Raw genomic sequence first — 21,600 nt, forward strand, 5'->3', positions numbered from 1 at the left:
GTTTTTAGAAATTCAGATATAATCGTGCTGACACCCACACATAGACTCGCACGTGAGATGAAACAGCGGCAAGTACAATCGTGTACGTATCATAGTTTCTTTCGGTGGCGCGGGGATACATGGACTCCTGAACGGATGGGAGAAAAATATATACCTAAAATAATTATTTGGGATGAGATATGCACGGTGTCATTGGATACATTAAAAATGTTTCTTGATTGGTTGTTGACGAAAAATACCGCCATAATAATGTGTGGCGATCATGGTCAACCTCCGCCTTTTGTTGGACCATCTCCACATGAAATAGATGATGATCATAGAGCTCTTGATGCAAATTTGAAGGAGTTTAAAAAATTAATCAGATTACAATCAAACAAAATTCAGTGTGAAATAATACGTGGAGTGATCTCAGAGACATCAATGAGTGATTTTTTGAACTCATGGAGACCCAACGATTTGATCGTAGCAAGTAGAAAGATAATCAGAGACGCTTTACAACAACAGTTATTTCAGCTGCATAAAGAACAATATTCAGAATTACCCGTACCGTTATGTTATAGACCATCAGATACACGAAAACAGAATATTAATGTTGATATTCCAGGACCCTTGACAGAGTCAAGGAAACAGAATCTCGTATTAAATGATATTGTCGCCGTTGATATCAGTGTGGTCGAAGATGCATTACGCGCTGACAAATCTCCATGGGTGTTGGGATACGCTATGACAATCCACTCGTCTCAGGGATTAACTATTTCTGACACACGAGTCTGAATTGTAGACGATCGCATCGAGTGGTCAAATTTAGTTTATTTAGCGGTATCGAGGGTCAGAAATATATCTCAATTACGTAGAATTATAATTCCTGAAATCGTTGATAAATTTAACATCATCGATGATGATATAATAAGAAAAAAATTAATCGGATACAAACAATCTGATAAAAAAAATAAACGTGACTTTGATCTTGATGTTGAATTTATTATTGAGTTAAAACAGCAGCAGAACAATCATTGCGCATGTTGTAATTGTATAATGTTATGGCGGTATTCGAGTAATGATTCAAGACAATTTACCGTAGATAGAAAAGATAATAGTCGCGGTCATACACGAGAAAATACCATGTTAACCTGTCTCGAGTGTAATCGACGTAGAGGCGCTGGCACCTTGGGTGCTAGTTAAGTGATCGAAATCACCGAAGTGATCGCGGTGGTAGTTGTGTATCCGCGGGAATTATTTGTAGTTGTTCACGTGTAAATCCACGTTGAGGAGCGGCCGAATCTAATCTGTAGATTGCAGGTCTGGAAACGCCTACATTTCTTCCAGTGGATCTTGTCACGGTAGATATTTTGTGTGTGGTAACACTCCAAATAGGATCAGTTGCTCTCGCCTTACCACCTTCAAGTTCACCAGGCTCATATAAATATCTGACTGTGACATCACCTAATATTTTTTGTTTTCCAGCATCTTTTCGTTGTGTTGGTATATTTTTTTTTGTGACCGCGCTAATGGGTTTCATGTTGGTTGTTCGTGTAATCTCATTATTTAATGCAGCTATCACGATTGGTAATCTTGCAACCCATTCGCGAGATCTTTTATCCTGAATAAATTCCCTCGCGTATTGATATCCAAATAACCGTTCAGCAAGTGTTCGATTAAATCGCTCAACAATTGCTTGATCACGGTGAATTGCAGTATGACCTCGTCGTATTTTGGTATTATGTTGTTTCATCAGCGATGATACTGGACCAAGAAATTCCTTACCAGGATCAACCTGTAGTAGCTGCGGCCATCGCAGACCACCTTGTGGTCCAAGTCCTCGTTGATAAATTCGTTCAAACGCATCGGCTACTTCAGATGATGTTTTCGCTGATAGCGGCTCTGCTTCTTTATATCTACTTGCAACATCAACTACGGTTAGCGCGTACTTGTACGTTTTTCCACGCACAGTATCATGCGGTAAAAACAGAATATCAGCTTGATGAACTTCATTAGGAACACTGACATCGAAATACGCGTACTGAATTTGTTTAGGACGTGGTAGATAAATTTGCCATATTGCTTGTTTAGATAACCACGTTTTAGCAGTAGAATGTTTAACCGCCGCTGCATCAGCGAGTTTACCAATTGCTGCTTTGCCTCTCCAGTATCCTCTCGGTGAATAATAAATTGATTCCATTATTAATTACCAGCCCCAATCGCTAATTTACCTTTCATCGAGGATCTTACTAACCAATTAGCTAATGATTCTCTAATATTTTTATTTTTTATAGAATTTAATGAATGAATTAATTTTACATCTGCAATATGCCTATCTTGTAGATTTTGACTTTTATAAGCTACATCATGAGCATGACAAGCTCGATCAATAGCATTTATTGGTTCCTCGCCTGGTTTTGGTTGATCTTGATTATCGAGCCTGATATCAAGTCTGGTACCAGGACCGCAATAATTATATCCTGGTAGATGTTTTTCTCCACTATATTTAGCCCATGGAGCACCTGGAAACTTTGACATCAAATTAGCAATATCACCACCGCGCTTATTAGGTAAAAACGAAAATTTCTTTCTACCGCATATAGAACATTTTCCACCGTATGCTATTTTTTTGTGTTTTGTTATAACCGTGGCTAAATCAGTAGTTGGAGTTTTAACTCTACAACGTAAACAATATAAATTCATGTTATAATATATATGGATATAATTGATTTCTCAGCAACTCGGCAGCGAGAGCCAGTTAAGCATCATCCTGCGCTACCGAACTCCATCAGAATGATTATCATAGGACCATCTGGATCGGGTAAGACGCAATTATTACTTAATCTGATAATGAGATGGTTGAAATGGGATAAGTTGTATTTAGTAGCACCATCCGTTGATGATCAACGATGTTATGATGTACTTAAAGATTTCAATGAAAACGCGCGATTACTGGATGAAGATAATGATGTTATAGAGTTTATAACCGATATTGATGAAGCACCATCCGTAGATTCCATAGACGGATTTATTAATAATTTAGTTGTATACGACGATGTGATGCTAGATAAACAATCAAATCCAGCCAGAATATTTTCCTGAGGGAGACATAAAAATACAGACGTGATCTATGTTACTCAACGATATACACAAATACCAAAAGTGATCAGAGACAACTGCAACATTTTAGTTGTGTTTAATGGCGTAGACACACACACGTTGCGAAATATTCATCAAACTTGGTGTGGTGGTGACATGGATATAATTAAATTCAAAAATTTCTTCTCACGAGCGCAAGCTACCCCGCATGGATTTATAACAATAAATTTACATGATCCAAGAACAAGATATCGTGTGGGTATTGATAAAATATTTGGGTAACAGGGGTGATGATAAAATTAAATTGAATTAAACAGATATCATTAATATAATGAACAACTGTGCGTGGCTGCGTCAAGGAACAACAGATAAATGCAACAAAAGGTGCCGTGGAGAATATTGCAAGAAACATAATTATCTTATAAAGAAAAACCCTCATGCTGGTCCACGAAGATGTGTTGGATGTAACAACGGCGTTAGAGGATTATATCAGATTTGCAAAAATTGCGGTGGAGATCGATATCGAAGTTTGATGAACTATTACAGAAAAAGAAAAAACATAAATCCCAAAATAGAAAAACCACCATCAGAACTTGAATATTACTTGAAACATAGAACAAATAAAGATGAAACAGATGAAGATTCCCATGATTCAGATGATGATTCCCAATATTGATAGCAGCAGAGAGGGGCGTCTACAATTCTGTTTGGGACAAACAATAATCGTAGACGTGGTAATTGACCTCTATGAGTGGTCACTATTTTTTTTGGTAAAACACAAGGGTGACCATTCCCCTAAGTGGTCTGTTCACCCTCTCTGCTGCTATCCTCACTATCTACCCCCTCCCCCACACACCATGGACTTATTAAAAGGTCAAGTGTAAACTTGTGTAAACAGTTGCCATATTGGAAAAGATTGCAGCAACCTCCATATTTAATTTGTTCTCTGACCATATCCTGACACCACACAATGTTGAAAAAATTAATTATTCGATATATGTCTGTATCTTTAATTGAGCCATGAAGGTCCACTTTTTACTATACAGTTCAGCATTTTAAGCATTATACATGTTCTGTGTTACATCTTTTTCAGGAGCCATCTATGAAGGTACATCCAATATTCAGCTAAACACAATAGCTAAATGTCTGGAGCAAGAGAGCACTTGACACCTGTCCATCAGCCTGTCAGAGATAAAATTTGACCTTCACCTGTGAAAAGAGTCATCTTCATCACATATGGACAAATCATCGGTGATTTCAGTCCATTCCAAATATAGGAACAGTATAATTCTGTAAAAAGAGAGATCTGAAAATGTTATAGGATTTTGTTGACAAAAGTAACTAGAAACATTTTAATTTTGAATAATTTTAGTGTCAACTGGTTGAAATAATCATGTGTCAGTTTGTGCAAGTATGGTTCACCACAAGAAATACCAGTCTAAGCAATTTGCTTCGAGTTTTCAAAAAATTAAAAGCATTCATTAATACAGTGGAAATAATTTATTGGAAATAATTGTTAGATATTGGAGACTCCACTCTTTATGTGCAAGTGACAGAATTCAAAATCTTAAATGCCATTACAGTTTATCATCTAGTTATCTAGGGTCCAGTATACTAATAAACTGGAGAAACTTTTGTGCTATAAAGTATAAGATGAGATATAAGAGATAATATATGATTTTAACTATTGTGGTTTAGTTTGTAAAATTTAAGAGAGCATTGCAGTATTATTTGTTAGGACTGAGTAACAAAGGATATCACACTTATGTTATGCCTCTTAGATGATAAATTGTTTTGCTATAATCTGTTATGGCACCCTCATATATGTCTTTAAAAGACTTGGTCAAACAAATTTCAAGATATGCTTAAGATTTTTCAAAAGCATGATTGTCACTCTCCCTTTCTCCCACCTGACTTTGTTCAGTTGGTATGAGTACTTCTTTCTAGACTGCCACTTTTAAAATGTCATGGTTCATTCAGAATATAGTGAATACGTTTTGTTACAATGCCACTGATGAAATCTCTTTTGGTTCATTTAGAACACTGTAAAAATGTTAAATGTTCTTCATATTAATGCCACCGTTTGATTATTTCAGATTCATTCAAAATAGTCTCAGAATGGTAAATTTACTTTTTACAACGCCACTGTTGGACTCTCTTTGGGTTCATTAAGAATACAAATCAATACTTTTTTTTTACATGGCTGCTCCTGGATTCTCTCTCAGTTCATTTTAAATACAGATTTCATTATTTTTAGATCTAAAAATCATCATCATTTTGCAAAAAATTATATTTTCAATGCTAGCTAAATTTGTGGATTTGGGGAGAGGTCCTCTTGTCCTTACTGATAGATTTCAGATGTTTTAAACATTTGGTTTATAGTAATTAGTAATTACACACAAATTAGTATCTAATGAATATTAGTTAATTCACATCAAGTATTACATCAGCTCTGCATATCAGGAATTTCTTTTTTAAATGAGATTTCTTCATACTAACTACATCATTAGTATATTTTGTTGATTAATGATGTTCAGACTGAAATTTCATGATCTCTCGAGGGCAGTTTAAATGAGAATCTGGTGGGATCAGCTGTTTCTTTTTAGTTCACCTGGCCAAATTGTCAGGTTAGCATATGGCTTAGTCCTTCCTTCATCATGTATTGAAGGTCATCTACTTGCAGTTGCTGTTTACAACTTCTCAAAAACCACTCATCGGAATCAAAATCACATAAATCTCTTTAAGATTTTTGAAAAACTGCTCAACCAAATTTGACTAGAACCATCTTTGCAAACAATTTTAATGCACCATCAAATATGGTCAACATATTACTAAAATTAATAAATTCTTCTGAAAACATGCTCAGCAAAAGTTGAGACAATTGGACACAGACAGATAGACAATTGGACAGACATGTCCTGGCATAGACGGCTTCAAAGTTTTTATATATTATGCTAATCTGCCGTCAAATATATCCACCATTACTAAAATAAAAAAACATGGAAATTACATCTCAAAAACCATTAAAGTGAGTTGGAAGAAATCTGACACAAAGTATCCTAACATATCAAATATGGAGGAAGAAAAATCTTCAAACAGTTGTTTTTGTAACATATGCAGTCAAAAGCATTAGAAGAAATATCAACAGAAATTGGCCTATTGGCCAGATTTTGTGAACAGCTGCTATTGCATTTGCATTTGGCTATTATGCAGATTAGCAATCTCTTGGATGACCCTTCTTTCTTTCAATCAGTGACTTTAACCTTGGAATTTTTAAAAATATAATTGATGGGCTTTTTCCTTAGCCCATGTGCAAGTTATCGCCAAAAGTAGGTCCAGATATGTGGTGAAGAACTAATGTTAGAGTGCAGAAATCCCTTGTTTTCTTTTAGTCAGTGACCTTGACATTTGGCCCAGATAACCCTAGGGTCCTTCCTTATGCTATATGCGAGCAATTCACATAGTTTGGTAACTGTTGATGGATGAGAACTTGAGTTATTGTGCAGAAACCATTTTTCTTCTTTTAGACAAATAGACCTTGACCTTTGCCTTTTGCTCCTAAATATATAGACTTCTTCCTTACCTTGTGTGCATACAGCCACAAAGTTAGATAACTGTAGATGGTGGACAATGCAAGTTATTTTGCAGAAACAAACTGCTTACAAGCAGATGGATGTCGTAACATATACTCCACCTTTATAGCAGGCATATAAAAAGCACTAAAACTAATGAAAATTTACATGCAGTAAGATTGCCCCACGAACAGACAGAGCAAGATGATTATCATAATTTACATGTCTTAAACTATGGGTGCCAAATGTTGCAAAATTTAGTTTTGTTTTTAATAATTTAAGTGTTACATTTAATAATTCAAATACATTTTCTGAATTTAGTTGGTGTGATGTACTTTCATATGCAAAGTGAAACTTTTCATCTGCAGTGGATACTGCACTTAATCACTATAATATGTTCTACAAAAAAAAAACATTGTATATGCTCTATTTTTAGTTTATATACAATAGTTTTTCACTCATTTACATTAGAAGTCATTTAATTGAAATTGTTATATTTTGTGGAATAAAAGCTTGATTTTATTGGCTGTAATTTTTTATTCTTTTGATATACAGTCCTACCCGTTTATGTCGACATCCTCTGGCCTGAGGAAATATTGTTGACATAGGCGGATGTCAAGGTAAGTGTTGGGGGGGGGGGAGGTCTGGGAAAAAAAAGATTCAAGTTAAATTTGTCAGTAAGGGGTGACCTGTCGTCAGTGAGTAGCATTAACACTTTGAGAAAACAAACAATGGAAATTTTGAGTACATGAAGACAAAACCAGTGTGAAATACACTTGTATATTGACAAATTACATTTTGGTTACCTCTGTGTAATAAAATCCACAATAAATTATTGCATTGGTCACATCCTGATATGAAAAACATTCACTACACTATTCAATGTTGGCATTAGCACATGGTTGCATAGTTGTTATTTACATGCTTCAAGTACATGGACTTAAATTGGCTTAGATTTTGGTCAGTCTGTTCCCTTCTTATTAAGGCTACCAAGGGGATGGGGCTATTCACAGGGAAATGAAAACCTGTCAACAAGTTGATTTAAACAGTACATGTATTTAGTTACAGAAGTCGTCATGAAAAGTACATAAAAGCGAACAAGAGATATGCGGCTGATATGATTAATGAAGGCATAATATTGTATACACTGACGCACGCTAATGAGGTATCAAAATAAAACAATTCTTACAATACAATATGTAACAATATCAGCTCAAGCGGTATACATTTAAAATACATCCCAGAGATAACAAGTTATGAATTCTCTCAAAATACAAATACATGTAGCAGTAAAAGATTTTAATGACAAATACATGTAATTGAGATTATTATCTATAGCATAATCAATTCATAAAATTACAATAAAATTGAATTTAATTTAAATTTAAATTAATTAAAATTAAGTGTTGTTAGCACAACAAGTGGGCATCGGAGATAATGAGAGTACATGCATTTCTGAATTTCATGCAAGCTTCTTCTGTTTGAGCCTTGATAGTTGTTCTCTCTGGAGAACACACTGCAACTTTTCCAAGTGAGCATATTCTTCCGATATTACCAATGAGTTTGATGGCACAAAAAATATTGTCAAACCATCACACATTTAAAAGGCCTCTCTGCATGAAACACATAGCAAATAGCAAAGGTAATGTTTCCAAGTCCTCATTAGCATCAGTATCAATTATGTTGTCTTCCATGCCGTCTTCTGAAACGTAATCCATTTTAATGGCAGCAATAATGTTATCATCAGCTAGAGCTGCTTGGCATTGTTCCTTGTCATCCGTTTCAATGGCCATCCGAACAAACTCATCCATCGGAATTCCAATACCTTCATATAAGCCATCTTCTTCAAGACTGTGGGATATCTGATGGGGAGAATCCATGAAATCGGTCCTGCTAAATACTGCTAAGCCAGACAAAGGCACACAAAGCCTGGCTTATTTTGGTATACTGTATCGGTCCTACTAAACACCACAAAGACGGCAAATATATGTAGTGTTGATAAAAAATTGTATATCAATAAATATGTAAGAATTAGAAAATGTTTGCTTTGTCTATGATCGTTCTTTTTCATTATCTTTTTAAATCAGTACAAGGATAGAAACATTTTTAAACTTATAATACTGGAAAATATTTACTGTTGATATAAAATTTACGGCATATGGTAGTGAAATGCTACTGTAATTCAATTAACACACGAAGTAGACACACACTACCTTTAACTGAATTAACAGAGGCAGTATAAGGGCAGATACAAAATGTTGATCATGCAAAATATAAGTTTATTAATATGTGATTATGATTTTTTCACTTTCTATCTACGCATTCCCAAAATAAAGTCAAATTGACAGTGTATTATAGCAGAACATAATTCTTCAAAATGTTCTTGATACCGTTTTTTCTTTCTTTCTTTTCAACCTTGTTAAATTTATTCAATTTTGGACTGTAGAAATAACAACAAACAAACATTACTGAAAATCCATTATTACATCAAATTCATTAGATATACTATTATAAATTATAAGAGATGGAATGTAGTGTAGTTGATAATTAATTTACTATACTTTATTATCATTTACATAAATTAACAAGTTTGGAATACAATTGCAAGGAAAAGCATGGAAAGGACTGTCAATTAATACCTACTTAACCAAAAATATAAAGTGTTTTTCATGTATTTTTGAATCCCCCAAGATGTGTGTGCTTATTTAAATTTTACAAAAGAATTTTGATAAAAATTTTAGTTTATAAAAAAATTTTGATGGGGTATTTATCGAGTCCTATTGTTACTTAAAGGGTAGTAGTCCAAAACATGGGTCTTATCCCCATTTTCAGATTTTCTATCCTTAATTTTTGGTGATCTTTACCAAAGATCTCCTATGTCCCATTTATGCCATGTGTATCAATGCTATAGTGTGTGTATGCTATATAGTCTTTATGTAGGGACAGCAGAACTATTTGTCAAATTTTTCCCAGTTGTCTTAATATATATTTTTATGTGGACTTTTCAAATTCATTTGTTTGTCCTGGTATAAATTTAGATATTTTTGAAATTATTGCAATTTAGAATTTAGGAACGGTGCTACAAGTTGAAATTAAAATAAAACCTAGTTTTTTATGTGAGTGACTATGGTGTGGCATTTCTTGCATTAAAGCCTATTTCCAAAATGAGGCAGGCTTTTTGTTGTATTATTTACTTCATGTGGGTTTTTCCAATACTCTTTCACAGGCCTGTCCACTTCGCGTAGCACCTTGTGATATAGCCCTGCAACGTCTATGCATCGTACTTTATCCACATGAAGGTCTTGTTTCCCTCCTAATACTTGACTCTTTTTATTTTCTATTTTGTTAGTCCTATGCTAATGCGTTACCTTTTATATTTTAAGAGTGTTGGTTAGAGAAAAAAAAGGGACTACTAAGATTCTTAAAATTTTTAAGAAGTTAAGTTATGTTCAAGAAGAGTTGGAACTGTATGTCTGAGTTGAGGGATGAGGTGAGGGCTCCAGCCAGTGCTCTGGTGGTGGCACACCCCTAGTGGGTAGCAAACAGAAGCCTCTCCTCCCATCCCCCCCTCTTGCCGTTAAATGTTTGTAATATAATTGAATTATTAAGCTAAATTATAAAAAATTGATAAATTTTTAGTTTGTGTATTGGTTTTCAAAATCCAGAGGTAATTGTGATTTTATATTTTAAGATCATATTGTTATAAAACCCAACATTACGTAAAGTAGAAGCATCCAGTCCGTCTTGAAAAATTAATGTCATTTGCTAAAAGAATTATAAAATGTTTTAGAATAAAGTTTGGAAACTTTGAAAATGCAATTCTGAGGCCATATATTTATATAGGTATTAAAATATATTTTTTCCATGAGGAGAGAGATGAAACTGGGGCTCCAGTCCGTGCTTGACAGATTGCACCCCTCGATTTCGAATTTGTACTCTGTCGTCCAATTTTCAGTCATTTAATTTGCATAAATATGTTGAAAACTAGTCTTTCAGCTTTGTTAATTTATTCATCAATATAATGAACAATATAAATACTCAATTTTTATTCAACTTTGTGTGGCTTTGTCAGGCTTAGCAGTATTTAGCAGAACCCCCATGAAATTCCTCGTTTTCGGGAAAGAAAGCGTGCATAAAGCAGTTCTGTATGGTCTCTGGCTTCTCTAATTCCCAAGCTTTCCTCAAGTTGTACAGAGCCCCAAGCAAATCTATCTTAAATTCTTGCTGATCAATCGCAGCCAGCTTTTTGTGGGCAAGAAGTTTTCGATAATGTAGTTTTAGATTCTGGATGATTCCTTGATCCATCGGCTGTATGAGCAACGTGGTGTTGGGCGGAAGAAAACTTAGTTGGACATGTTGGAGATTGTCCACACATGTGTGTGCAGAACAATTATCCACAAGCAAGGCAATTTTTCTTCCTTGCACTTTCATTTGTCTGTCAAGTTTCCTTATCCACTCCATAAAAATGTCCAACGTCATCCAGGCTTTTGTGTTCGCATAATAATCCACATGAAGATGGTGCACATTTTTAAAACAGCGAGGCTTCTTAGACTTGCCAATAACTAGAAGTGGCATTTCATCATTGTCAATCATGTTCGATGTGACTAGAATAGAGATGTGATCTTTAGGCTGGTTCCCACCAACACATGGTTGAGCTTTGATGCAGTATGTCTTGTCTGGAGTACCCTTAAAGAATAAAGCTGTTTCATTATCTTTAAGTTGGGCTTTCCATCCATCAAGCTGTGATGGTTCTGCTGAGTTGGATTCTCCATAAATCCATTTGTATCCGATGTTATGACTGAACCAACCACTTCTTGCAGTGAAGTTCTCCACACTTTTTCCACAAATTCTTTCGCTTTTTCTATGATCATATCACGATCTATGGAAAAGGTGGAATGTGCAATGCGGGTTTCATTGAACTATTTTGCTGTGGCTTCCTCCACGTCTTCAAATTCAGCAGTCTTCTGCTTCTTCATTTGGGAAGTGCAGTTACCTTCAACGTAGTCTTTCTTTATAGACTCAGCAGCTTTCATCCATCCTGACAGTGTTATGTTTAAGAGAAAATTTTTCACAGACATCTTTGTGAGATGCTCCACCCTCAGCTTCCTTAACAGCCAGATATTTAGTTTCCTGAGACTGTAAATTTAATCTGCGTTTTACACTGTCATTGGTAGCCATCATAAATATAAATAAAGTTAAAAAGAAAACTTTCACAGCACAATAAACTTGTTTTAATCACCACTTTTTGTTTTATTCGACCATGACATTAAAGTCTGGCGGCAAGATCAACTATGTGTTGAATAAAGTACAGGTTGGAACTGGCCATTTGCCGACAAATGATTAGGTGGGAAAATTAAAGCCTGGCGGCAGGATCAACTGATTGTTGAACAAAGCATGGGTCCAAACTGGCAGCTGGTTGACATAAATGATTAGAAAACAAAGGATTTGTTCAACTGGGACCAAGGGCTTCCAATGACATGTACGTTTATTTTTTATCTCAACGTTTACATAAGCATGACAATTTTGATAGTAATAGTAGACCAAGTGACCGGGACTTTGCTTATTTTGTCTAAATAGGCGGCCTGTCGACATAAGTGATGTCGATATAAGTGGGTAGGACTGTATAACATTATTTGCATGTAATATTGCTTTATTCATTTGCAACAAAACTGGTTCAGCTGTGAAAACAATGATACATTTGGAAGAAAATTTCATACAATAATTTTATCACAGCCTTCAGTTGGTGTCATACCAGATTTCTTCATATTGGCATAATAGAATTTTGGGATATAACTAATCACTGATGTAATTGTTATAACCCACAATTCCATTCAACCAATGGACAGAAATCTAATAACCTGGCAAATATTGAAACAATACATGATATGAAACAGGATCCATTTTTTCACATCCCATCAAATGTTTATTCAGCCTTTTAAAAGTGTACAAGGAAATAAGACAAAACTATAATCATTTATTCCCATGGTGCTCTGCACCAAGAGTTATTAATTCATGTACAATCTACTAATACATGTACAATCTATTTACAATGAAAAAAGTACATACTTTTATCAAGAATTGAGCAGATTTTATCTAAATAAAAAACTAAGTTGATTTTAGAGCATTTGAAGAACAAGGAGAAATGATTTAGTTATCCTGGTGGCCCTGTCTGCATCTAACCTTGGTTAAAGTTTTGCTGCTATGTCCGTATCTCTTTCGTTTATCATTCTGGGTAGGTGGTTTTGGGTAGGAATATTGCTAATTAACAATGCTTTACCCAAGAATAAATCACATTTGGGGGTCTAGATAGGGTTTGAGGTTATTCCAATGCACAAACTGGGACACAATTTCAAGTTCAAGTTTTAGGGCAAGCTGTTATCGATAGCCATCTAACTTGCAATATGATCACTTAATGGGCAACACATGACAAGAGCATGTACTTGGCAACATGAAACAAGATCATGTAACTGGTGAGTTAGAAATCTAATTTTTTTAATACATATATTATCTTTACTTTTCAAAGGATAATGTGCATTTTTTTCAGTGCTGTTAATTATCAATAATTGTTTGGAATATGTTGAAACTTGGTTGAAGGGGTAAGGTTTGGTAGAAATAAACTTGCTTAGCCACTGTCTTTGACTTTTTCAGAATCTTTAGATCATGGAAGTAGTTAAAGTTTTACAATATTGATGTTTTCTCCTTGAAATGTTGTTGTTGTTGTTGGGTTTAACACCATTTTTCAGCACAAGACAGGCTATACATGGCGGCCAGTATTAATTATGGAGGAAGAACCCAGGAAAATCCTGAAAAGAACCACCAACCCATGAGAAGCTACTGACAAGCTTTCTCACATACCCATACAGGCCAAACCCACGACTCGAACACACGCAGAAAGAGGTGAGATGGCAGTGATCCGTAACGGTGAGCACTTTAGACCACTCGGGGGCCCCTTCTCCTTGATATACTTTTCATGTTGAATGATTTCTTTCACAGTATTTTCGCAAATTTAGTAGCCATTCAATACACAAATGATGCTTATTCTATGTAGACCTGTTTCATGTAAGTTGCAGTAATGTTTGTTGAGAATCCTTCAAAGTTTTTCTTTGGTAATATTATTTGGGTCAGGGTTAAAATACAAGGACATGTTTAATTCTTGAGGGCAGGTAACACTTAATCAGTGTGATTCTTCATCCTGTCATCATTTTAAATGGATAGGTGACCGTAATCTACTTTTGCACTTTGAATGATTCTAGTCTATCTTGGCATGTATTAGCCCAAGATTTGCCAAAGTTCTGATATTCAAGGATCCCTTTAGTTAAGTCCATATGGCCTACTTTTGCCCATGGCAAACTTCTTAATAATGTTGTTAGTCTGAATTTGTTGGCAAATGTTGCTTCTGCAAATAACAAAAGTATATTAATGCTATTATTATTTGTTACTAGTATTGCTAGGTTTCCATTTCTTTCATTGATGATCATACTGTCAAATTCAAAATTTATTTTGTCGACAGTCATTAGGTTGATTTTCATTTCAATGAACTCATTTTGGCGCCACCATTTCATCTAAATTATTACATGGACAATGTTATCGACTCTACTTCAAATGTTGGTGTTATTTATTGCTTCAACTACTGCTGGGGCATCGAGTGGATGAGTGGTCTAAAGCACTCACCATTACGGATCATTGCGATCTCACCTCTGTCTGCGTGGGTTTGAGTCTCGGGTAAGGCCAATGTGGGTATGTGAGAAAGCTTGCCAGTAGCTTCTCATGGATCGGTGGTTCTTTCTGGAGTTTTCTCTGGTTTTTCCTCCACCATTTATACTGGCCACCATGCATAAACTATCTTGCGATGTAAAATGGCGTTAAACCCCACAACAACAACAACAATCAACTACTGCTGAGCACACATGGTTGAGCTTGGTTTCATAATCTGAGTTAATGTAGGTAATCCAACTCAGTGGAAGAAATATCAAACAGCAGATTCCCAGATTAAAACAGTGGTGAATTGATGCAACTCAGAGAACACTGCAGTATCGAAAAAGCATCGCACACAATATTTCATTCAAAACATTATTTTATTACTTTCATATCTTATGCCAATTTACTTAAAATTGTAGCTTTTGATATTGGCATCTGAAAGATTAGTTTTTATTAGTTCAAACGCAATTTTCTTGTATAGTGAATACTATTGAATATTTCTAAATTATTTATATTTTGATTTTAATTTATCATTTCACATCAATATCAACAAGATGACCATGAATCAATGATTGTTGACCAAATAAGTGTCAGCTAAATGAGTTTTACTAAATGAAATCTACAAAATGAACTGTCAATGATATGAATGTCAACCAAATGACTGCCAATGAAATTATTGGTGCTGCATTGCTGCTTTTCACATTAGTTAATTTAGCATAGTTGAGCTATGCTGTCCTCTAACAGTATTTACAGTTGCTAGGTTGTAGACTCCTGAAAATGAATCAAGTTCTACGATAGCAGGAAAGAACCTTGTATCTTTTCTTTGAGTTATCTGAATATGCACCTTTTCTAAAAAATAAAATGTAATCTTCCAACATATAACATCGAAAGAAAAAAAACAACAATTTAATGTATTTCTTGACAGATTCAAACAGAAATTATCCATTTGTTCACTGTTACAGCTGTTCCAAGATGGCAGCCACAAGTTTTTAATCCCATCTTGATGTTCGTATTCTCCTTGTAAATGTTCCATCTGGGTTCATGGAAGTATAGGTGTTCACTCTTTTGTCTGCAGTCAAATTCATATAGACAATATAAGCAACACATCCAACCAAGGCTGCAATTCCCAAGGATATCACCTGCTTGTTCTGAAAAGATATTCATTATGAACACATCACTATTTCTGAGACAAATAACATCAGGGAATATGTGCAATCAGTTTACAGTAACATGATTCAATTTGGTTTCAAAACATGGACAACGATCCCAATTTGATGCAGTAAACACAGTAACTTGTTGGTTGGTTGGTTGTTTTTTAATGATATTTTTAATGCATTATAAACAGACTTTGAAAAACTCGACCACTTTATTGTGATTGGACGTACTTTATTAAGGAAAAAGGCATTACAGTAAGCATAGTATGACAAAAGCAATGAGACTTTAATCTGTGTAATGGCAGTTGGGACAAATCAGCTGCCTGCACTCCCAGCCCTCAAGGAAAGTACTATTGAAATTTTGTTTTCAAGCTAATTAATTATTAGGTTCTAAAGTCTGTAGGACATCCTGATGGTTTTTTAAAAACATTTTTATTAGGCACCTGTTATTGCTTTGGGTTTAATGCCATTTGTCAGCACAAGATGGGCTATACATGGTAGCCAGTATGACTGGTGGAGGAAGAAACCTGGAGTAACCCAGTAAGAACCACTGTGACCTAAGGGAAGCTTCTGGCAGCTTTCTCACATACCCACATGAACAGAGATGAGATGGCTGTGATCGATAAAGGTGAGTGAGCGCTTTAGACCACATGGCCCCCAGGCCCTAGCAGTTATTACCCATTCATGATTTTTAAATTGAAAAACCAGAAGAACATTTTAAAAATGCACAAAACACAATCACCTCATCCATTAATTAATAATTTCTAACCAGATTAATGGCAGAAGGTCCCTAACAATGTCATCTTCTTTCAGTGTAAATGACAAGCATATTCAATCATTTACAGAGGTCTCCATTGGATTTTAAAATTAGGTGTCCAGGACTTCAGCAAGGGCCCCGAGTGGCCGAATGGTCTAAAGTGCTCTCTGTTACTGATCACTGCCATCTTACCTCTGTCTGTATGGGTTCGAGTCTCAGATTCTGCCAATGTGGGTATGTGAGAAAGCCTGCCAGTAGCTTCTCGTGGGTCAGTGGTTCTTTCCGGGAGTTTCCCAGGTTCTTCCTCCACCATTAATACTGGTTGCCATGTACAGCCTATTGTGTGCTGAACAATGCCATTAAACCCTACAACAACCAACCAACCAACCCATCAGCAAAGTTACAGTCCCCTCCCAGAAGCATATTGGACATACCTGAAGTGGTTAAATGTCCAGATCAGAAGAACCAGTCTTTGCCATTTTTCCAAATTCATTACAAAACTGACACTAAGCAAGGCATCATGCACTTTCTTATAACTGGCTACTGTTCCATCTCAACTGTTAGTTCTAGAAACTTTAGTACTCTTCTGAATCTCCTTACAATCTTTGTCAGAATACATAAGCAAATTTGCAAACAGCATTTTGTCTAAGTCTTGACTTGTTTTGATTTTGAGGTCACATGCACAACTTATTTGGCTAAACAAACAAAATGATGAAAGCTAATGTTGTTCATTTGATGTACTCCTATAATGACCACATGTACATCTGGGGGTATTTCAGCCACTGAATTCTATCATTGTAAATATCAGCACAGCTAAAATGATCAATTGATCAACACATTTTCAAACTCAGCAGGTGGTTGACTGGCAAGCCTTTGAATTTGCCGCCCAGCTACTGTGTGCATACAGAGGACTCCTGTGTGATTTTCTGCATCCCAGATAAAATGTTTGCCTCCAAATACACGTGATTAAGTGTTTCCATTATCTCTGATTTATCAGTTCCTGCAAAACTCCATTTTCATTTGTGGGGTCTGGTCTTTTGATTATACTTAGAAGCTAAACACTGCATTGTCTGCATCCAGTATTTTCAATTTCTTGTTCTAACACTTCATCATGCAAAAATGTGAAATACTTGCCTTCATAACTGAAGACATGCACAGTATGAAGTCTGAAGAATTATACATTCATTGAAAAGTTCATCAAAGAAGATGCACTGATGTAATAATACAAAGATGACAATGTTAGGGACTACCTGTTGACGACTTTGAAATAATAAACGTAATGAATGAAACGGCCAAGTTATGTGCATTTTTCTTTAATACCATTCTGGAAAATCAAAATGGGGATACAACAGCATAGTAGTAAGTGTACACTGCAGTACAGTGTTATGGGATAAATCCCAATTTAGACCTTATCATTAACAAATTTTTTTCATTTGATATATAATTAAAGTTAGAATTTCCTTTGCTTATTTTGCAAAAACAAGAAACAGGTTTCAAATGTTTCAAGCATTTATACTTACTTGTTGCCATAAGTCAATCAGTTAGACCTGATTACTGTTTACATTATGGATATTAGAGTATTACATTTTTGTAAATAAAATAATCCATATTTTAAACTATTTTCTGCACTTGAAGCGTTTGCCTATTTTTCTGAACCATTTATCAGTACCTTACAATCTTATCCATCTAAATGCTTTTAATGGCATTTTAAAATGAAATGTTTATCCATTGAAAAATGTCATACATGTAATTCTCCCAGCATCAGCTGAACACCACACATACTGTTTTAAAGTTTAAATTTACTTCTTTTAAAAATCAAAATAATTACTCACACTCACCCCCCCCCCAAAAAAACGTGGCATTTTATGTGTTCTATCAATACTCTAGAGAACCAGCCAAAACCAGTCTACTGGGAATCAAAAATGTGCCACCAGTACAGCAACTGGCATGATGATGCAAGGCAGAGTTATGGGATTAGAATTATTAATGAATAGCTGGAATGCAATGGAAGCGGGGAATGCCAAAATCATTTATATGGATGATAAGTTTCCTGAGTCACATGAATATCAATATCAATATATTTTTATTTTTTATTACAGAAACATACTTCAACTTAATTCTATTTAAGTATTCCCAGCTTCCACTGCATTCCAGCCATCTGAAATGTAGGCCAATAAAACCTGAAAACACATCCATTTGCTTGTGTGAAAATTTGAATTTATTAGAAAAATGACATCAGAGTAAGTAAAATTTGAATAAAACATTACAACTTTAATTTTAGAAAAGTGTCAATTTGGGCTGCCAAGTGTTTGAGATATTCCTGAAAACATGACTTTTCATACTGATGTTAGTTAACATCAGAACAGGCTACATAGAACCGTTTTTTAAGCAGTAAGACCTTGACCCCCAAAACAAATATCAGGGTGTCATGGAATTGTATATATCATTTATTTATTATTTGGATTAAATACATGTACTCGGGTTTCATTGTTGTGTACAGTGTTACCCAAGGGTGGTTTATGTATATCGTATATTATTTTGGAATGGTGAGTTCGGTTCATCCCATGCTGCACAAGCAAAGTGCTTATGTTGGGAAAAACAATATACTTTGAGCGCACAGACAGTGTATGGCTACATGGCCTGTGTATAAACTACCTCATCGTAGAGCTAAACATCACATTACGAAGAGTCTTATAAGTGAGCAGTCCACTTTATGACACGCGATCTCCAGCTGTAGATGTATGTGAGTTAAATATTATTTTCCTATTTGTATTATAGGATATAATTGTTTTACTGTCACATTTATCTTGTATTTTAGGTAATTCCAACTTGTGTCATATAATGCAATGTTATAGTCTGTTTCCTAGTTTACCTGTAACTTGATAGAATGATTATATTTGCAATAATGTTGTATTTATTAAGGAAGAGAAGGTGTTACGTTAAGTACTACAAGATTTTTGTTAGATACAGGTTCAGTAATCCGGATGATATAATTTGTATAAAATAATCAACTCAAGTTTACAGTACATAACATCAATACATGCTGTTATACATGATCGTGTCATTTGTAGTACACGGATTCCAATATTATAATTTCAGCTGACAGATTGGTGATTGATTGATTGATGGTCTGTGATGAAGAATGCCAAGTGTATTGCTCAAGGAGTCAAGGAGGGATGGAGTGATAGTTATGCCGTATCTCCGTATATGCACCGTACTGTAGGTGTTGTTTAGCCATGGTGTTAATTTGGGTTGTTTTAAACCCAGTGTACTGCTGTCGGTGATGTTGGCTCAGAAAATAAATATCGTCACATAGTGAAAAACCCAGGCTTCTGGTCTGCAGAGAACAAGAGATTTTATGGATCTTTAGGCAGACCATTCATGGTGACTCCTCAACCATTCAACAAAGCATTGAGGTTGAAAAGACCTTTTTGGCTTTGTGTTCGATTTCGCAAGATACGTGTCCCATTGTTTCATATCATATTTCACTACTTGAGTGAAAATGTGTCATATTTCATTATCTGAGTGACCTATACTATTTGTGTGAAAATTGTCCCTGTTTACATGAATCATTTTTTCCATCGTTTGTGTGGAATAACTTTGAATCATTACTTATTGTATCATTCTACTATTTAAAGTTTTTTCTTGCATATTAGTTCACATTTTATTTAAATCACAATACATTATCAGGTTCATGCATATTTTGTTAAATATCCAATATTTGGATTTTGTTGGCGCACAAATCAAAGTCTTTTTTTTTATTGAACCATTCATAAATAAACATTGTATTTTTGTCACCATCAAAAGTGTTCTCTTTTATAGTCCGACCCCAACCCAGTTATCAGAGATATTCTTAAAAATTTTCCTTGTTCCACTGTCAATCTACTGGGGAACACACTACACAATACTGTTATTTAGATATAAAGACATTATCCCAAAGGATAAATATCAGGGTCAGTGTCTTACATTGTAGTACTACACTTGTTCAAGCTGTAAGACTTCCAGTCCTTAAAAATATCAAGGTTGACATCTTATACTTCAGGGTAGGCCTGCAATGTGAGATGGATCATGTTATTTATGTTTTGGTGCTACATATTCTGCCTAAATAACGGCATTGTGTAACATGTTCCAGTGTTGACTGACATCAGAATGAGAGACCAAATTTTCAGGAATATCTCACATACTTTGCAGATATTTAAGAGCTTTTCCACAAATTAAAGTCATGTTGATTTAGAAATACTCTAATAGTCTTTTTTTCCAATAAATTTAAATTTTCACACAAGCAAATGGATGTGTTTTCAAGTTGGCTGACCAACATTTCAGCTAGTCGTAATACAGTGGAAGCCAGGAATGCTGAAATTGGTTAAAAGGTATTAAATATCTTAAACGAAACAAAGCTATCTAAAAACTTTCTATGATATCAGTTTATTTTTAGTCGTTTTATTAAAAATCATTCTTCAACCGAATCCTATTTCAGCATTCCTGGCTTCCATTGCATTTCATTGAGCTACTGTCAGAGTTTATTCCATTAAAGTAAAGTAAGTATAATCAATTAGATTTAAATCTTTGGAAGAGTGTCAATATGGGCTAGCAAGTGTGTGAGATATTTCTGAACATCTTACCTCTAGTTCTCCTGTCAATCGACTTTGGAACACGCTACACAAAATCATTATTTAGTCAGGAAGACATAGCACCAACACATAAATGACATGTGATAAGACTTACATTTTAGGACTAAACTTTGTCGGACTTTGCAGTGTTTAGTGAGACTCACCCGCAGCGGTGCAAATATACATAGCTTTTTCAGTTTACCTATTTTTGTGAGAGAAAAAATAAGCATGTAGATTCATATGTTGTTCCATTTGCTTTTTACAGTTTCCTTACAAGATACATGACCCAATAGTCTCATTCACGCTTGGTTGTCGGCTCACCGGTTTGATATATAATTCGAAGTTGAGGGCTCTAAAAAGAGGCGTTGACTTCATTTTGCCCCATCCTGTACCCGTTTCAGCTGTCCGAAATGGATCGGCCTTTTGTTGGTTAGTGTTACTATTTGGCTGACCTTCAGACATATCTGTAACAATGTTTCTCAACCTCGCTTACACGGAGGCTGCCATATTTAGACGACCCGGATGTTGCAGGGATATATTATTTTATATAAGTTCTTTTAGTAGAAATAATTTTAAACATGTATTAAGATAGATTTTTACTCTTATTGTAAATAGAAAGATAAAATAAAATTCTTAAATGAATTTGAAAAAATAGAGAATATATACGTTTGATACCCTATAATTGCATGTAATTGTGTTTTTAATACAAACAATGCATCCCTGCGGGACCA

General features: G+C 35.0%; 2 protein-coding genes across 5 annotated transcripts in view; one reads left to right on the plus strand and one right to left on the minus strand.

Moving 5' to 3' along the window:
• The window catches only part of LOC149795036 (short/branched chain specific acyl-CoA dehydrogenase, mitochondrial-like), a 52,975-nt gene extending 45,803 nt beyond the window's left edge, over window positions 1-7,172 (plus strand). For all 4 annotated transcript variants that reach the window (XM_089964708.1, XM_089964710.1, XM_089964709.1 and 1 more), the window contains exon 11: window positions 4,172-7,172. In XM_089964708.1, the coding sequence (XP_089820834.1) occupies window positions 4,172-4,245 (74 nt within the window). In that variant the 3' untranslated portion in view covers window positions 4,246-7,172. The remainder of the gene's footprint in view (window positions 1-4,171) is intronic.
• A 5,364-nt stretch (window positions 7,173-12,536) lies between these two features.
• On the minus strand, window positions 12,537-21,401 carry LOC149795037 (small integral membrane protein 8-like). The gene is made up of 2 exons (XM_089964711.1): window positions 21,191-21,401; window positions 12,537-15,496 (listed from the first exon to the last, which is right to left on the minus strand). Exons 1-2 carry the CDS (start codon window positions 21,329-21,331, stop codon window positions 15,338-15,340), a joined length of 300 nt encoding a protein of 99 aa, XP_089820837.1. The 5' UTR covers window positions 21,332-21,401; the 3' UTR covers window positions 12,537-15,337.
• Window positions 21,402-21,600: the final 199 nt, after the last annotated feature.

This window comes from Sinohyriopsis cumingii, chromosome 7, assembly GCF_028554795.1.
Source record: "Sinohyriopsis cumingii isolate HCF-2022 chromosome 7, ASM2855479v2, whole genome shotgun sequence".
Taxonomy (NCBI): domain Eukaryota; kingdom Metazoa; phylum Mollusca; class Bivalvia; order Unionida; family Unionidae; genus Sinohyriopsis; species Sinohyriopsis cumingii.